This window comes from Bidens hawaiensis, unplaced genomic scaffold, assembly GCF_021521415.1.
Source record: "Bidens hawaiensis isolate Kalapana, Puna unplaced genomic scaffold, B.hawaiensis_p1.1 tig00056990_1, whole genome shotgun sequence".
In the NCBI taxonomy this organism is placed as follows: domain Eukaryota; kingdom Viridiplantae; phylum Streptophyta; class Magnoliopsida; order Asterales; family Asteraceae; genus Bidens; species Bidens hawaiensis.
The window spans coordinates 57,391-60,876 of NW_027500283.1; the positions used below are offsets into that span (position 1 = coordinate 57,391).

Consider the following 3,486-nt stretch of genomic DNA (forward strand, 5'->3'; position numbering starts at 1 on the left):
ATGTTCGCAAAATCCGACGTGGAAGCCGGACCTACACCGGCACCGTTGTATCCGACGATGACGGAGTCACCGGAGCTCCGGTGGTCATTCATCCGTAAAGTGTACTCCATTGTTGCCGTACAGTTGCTTCTAACTGTTGCAGTTGGCGCTGTTGTCGTCACGTTTCGTCATCCGATCGTCACGTTTTTCACTACCACTAACGGCGGATTGGCCTGCTACATTTTGATCCTCTTAACGCCGTTTGTTAGTAAGTAGTTATTGAAATATTGAATCAATTTCGTTCTGTTTTAGTGTAAACTGTGTGTAGTATGTTTAGTTATACATATTATGTTTTATTATGTTGTTTATTTTTAGAATTAATTTCGTTATATTATAGTGAAATCGCTACGGTTTGTTGCGTTGTGGTTTCGGTTGATTTTCGGTAAAATTTAAGTCGAAATGATGTGTAACATCTGTAATTGTGAAATTGCTAGGGTGTATGTGTTCTAATATATGCATGTATAATTGTATACTCTATGTTAGTTCATTATGTTCTTGAATATTAGTTTACGTTTGTTCGTTTATGCTTGATTATGTTCGTTTGATTATGTTAGTTTTAGTTAAAGTTTCGTTAATTTTATTACGTTCGTGTTCGTTGTAATTTCATTTGATTACGTTCGTTTTCATTGTAATTTCGTTTGATTTGATCGAATTGTGGCTGAATTGATGTGCAGCAGCATCTGTAATCAATTAATAATTTTTTTTTGAAATAATTATAATATTAAATAAAAGGATCCAATTACAATAAAGAGGTAGACAAGCGGGCAACAAGTTGCGCCACCACCCCTTTTTGAATGGCAAACCCGATCCTACTGAAAACAAAGTTATAGTTCTTTGGCGTCGATAAGTTATCATGAAATTTCTCCACTTTTGTGTTCTAATTTCTGCATGTGTCTCGTGCGTTCTTGTTCGTGAACATTTGTTTAGATATGCTTGTTTATGTTTGTGTTTATGTTCTTTTTCGGTGTAATTTTGTCTGTTTTCATCAAATTTTGGTTGTACTGATGTTGAAGAGGTAGGTCCCAGCAGAGCCCAGTTGGACCCGCAGGATTCACCTTGAAGAGAGACGTCTGCGCAGAAACCAACTGGATCCGCAGGACCCACCATGCTCAGAGACGTGACGTCCTTACGCGCAGTACGCAAGCTGTTCCCGCAGGAAATGCCTCTCAATGGCGAAGTACTCCGCGTGTTCCCGCAGCTGCGGATACAAGCCATCAGGGAAGGCCACCCGCGCAGCAAGGCTACACGCACAAGGCACTTAGCTCTCAAAATAATTCAGTAGTCACCTGAAGGAATGAGCAAAGCCGGGAACAATCCCGCACAAAGGCGGGAGGGGGAATACTCCCGCCCAAATGAGCCAGTCCGTACGATACTGGAGGATCTTTTGTACTGTACCTGACGAGGTATGGGCAAAAGATCTGACCAGAGATACGACAGCTCATTGACAACAGTATGGCGAGCAGCATGCTCTTGTACTGTATGTCACTACTAGCCGCTGCCTACTCACCAACTCCTGTCATACCACGTGCATAGCCTGCAGTTGGTGGAAAAGGAATAGTACACAGCAGGCCTGGTCACTGTCAGCCGCTGCCTACCCACCAACTACCAGCATGGCACGTGCGTAGGCCACAGTTGGTAGAACAGGAATACTATTCAGCCGGCTATACCCTCTTGGAAACCTACCTTCGGCTATAAATACCCCAAATGGTATGATCATCTCATCTTATCTTGTATCTTACATCTTATACCTGATATCTGCTCTAGCAATCTCTTCATATACACTTATATTCAAGAGCAATCTAGTCTGATTCTCACGCCGGAGGGTGGTCACAAGGAGGTACCCCCCCTTCTCAGTGACGAGCTCACGGTGTCTGTTTTGCAGGTTATCAGAAGAACCATCTTTGCCGGGTCTAACCCCTCGTGGGAAACATCTATTTAACCCCCAGATAATCCGTAATCTGCCCAGGGTCATTTAGTGTTTCTTCAGATGTGCAGCATGTGTAATCGTGAAATTTCTAGTGTTTTGGTGTTCTAATTTCTGCATGTGTTCGTTCGGGGGCGTTCATTTATGTTTGTGAATATTCGTTACAATCGTTTATTTATGCTCGTTTGTGTGCGTGTGTTTACGCTCCTTTTGGTTGTAATTTCGTTTAATTTCATCAGATTTTGGTTGAATTGATGTGCAGCAGCATCTGTAATCGTGAAATGTCTACAGTTTTTGTGTTCTAATTTCTGCATTTGTCTTGTTCGTTCATTTATGATTATGAACATCTGTTTACGTTCGTTTCTTTAAACTCGTTTATGTTCGTTTACGCACTTTTTCGTTGTAATTTTGTTTGATATCTTCAAATTTATCGTTGAATTGATGTATTTATTTTGTTTTACAGCTTTAATCCCTTTGTTCTGCTGTCATCAGCATCATCCGATCAACTATGTGCTTCTAGGAATCTTCACCATCTCTCTGTCTTTTGCAGTCGGTTTGTCATGCGCTTTCAGCCGAGGTAATCGTGTTTATTGTATATGACAGATTTCATATATCATATAATTAATTTGTTCATGACAACAAGAAGAAACTTCTATTGATAATAATAATAACAATAATAATAATAATAATAATAATAATAGTAATTTGTATACAGGAAAGGTAATACTAGAAGCAACAATCTTGACAGCAGTGGTGGTTGTGAGTCTCACTTTGTTCACATTTTGGGCTGCTAAGAGAGGTTATGACTTCAATTTCTTGGGCCCGTTCTTGTTCGGTGCACTTATGATGCTTATCGTCTTCGGTTTCATTCAGGTTTTGCGGGTCATTCTTCTCATTACACGAGTTTATATTTACACCTTATTTACGCGCTAATTATTATTTGTTTTGCAGATATTATTTCCTATGGGTAAGTTTTCGGTTATGATATACGGGTGTTTGGCTGCCTTAATCTTCTGTGGATACATAGTCTTCGACACTGATAATCTCATCAAACGGTACACATACGATGAGTACATTTTGGCTGCGATTTCTTTGTACCTTGATATCATCAATCTTTTCCTGGCGTTGCTTACCATCTTCGGTGGTGCTGACAGCTGATTGTCGTTGACATGTGTTAATACTTCGGTGCATTGTTTTTTAGAGATTTGTTAGTAGACGTTAGACGCTCGCTATAGACATATTAACACGTATATCGTTAGTAAGGAGTAATCTGTGATTATGGTATCTTTGGGCTGGCCCGATGTCTATTGCTTGTGAAATTAGTTACAAAGATTTCTAAATTCAGGTTATGCAGCAGAATTGCAGGCTTAATTTTGCTTCTAAATCATGTTATCGCTTTCGTATTAAAGTATTTTTAACGGGTCATTCGAAATTTTAGTTAGATAACTTAGATCAGTTGTATATTAATCATGTTAATTGGTAGTTGTATGGTTTAACTTTTGGTTTAGTGATTATAAACAAGC

The 3,486-nt window shown here is 39.5% G+C and overlaps 1 protein-coding gene across 1 annotated transcript; it reads left to right on the top strand.

Moving 5' to 3' along the window:
- On the top strand, nt 1–3,217 carry LOC143601703 (protein LIFEGUARD 2-like). Its single transcript, XM_077079040.1, has 4 exons — nt 1–247; nt 2,427–2,540; nt 2,679–2,836; nt 2,915–3,217. Exons 1-4 carry the CDS (start codon nt 1–3, stop codon nt 3,119–3,121), a joined length of 726 nt encoding a protein of 241 aa, XP_076935155.1. The 3' UTR covers nt 3,122–3,217.
- The last annotated feature ends 269 nt before the right edge of the window (nt 3,218–3,486 follow it).

Excerpts from the sequence above, each read along its gene's own strand:
- LOC143601703 (XM_077079040.1), top strand. The coding sequence starts at position 1 with ATGTTCGCAAAATCCGACGTGGAAGCCGGACCTACACCGGCACCGTTG. Across the intron at positions 248-2,426 it reads CCTCTTAACGCCGTTTGTTA|CTTTAATCCCTTTGTTCTGC; the intron begins GTAAGTAGTTAT and ends TTTGTTTTACAG. Across the intron at positions 2,837-2,914 it reads TCGTCTTCGGTTTCATTCAG|ATATTATTTCCTATGGGTAA; the intron begins GTTTTGCGGGTC and ends TTTGTTTTGCAG.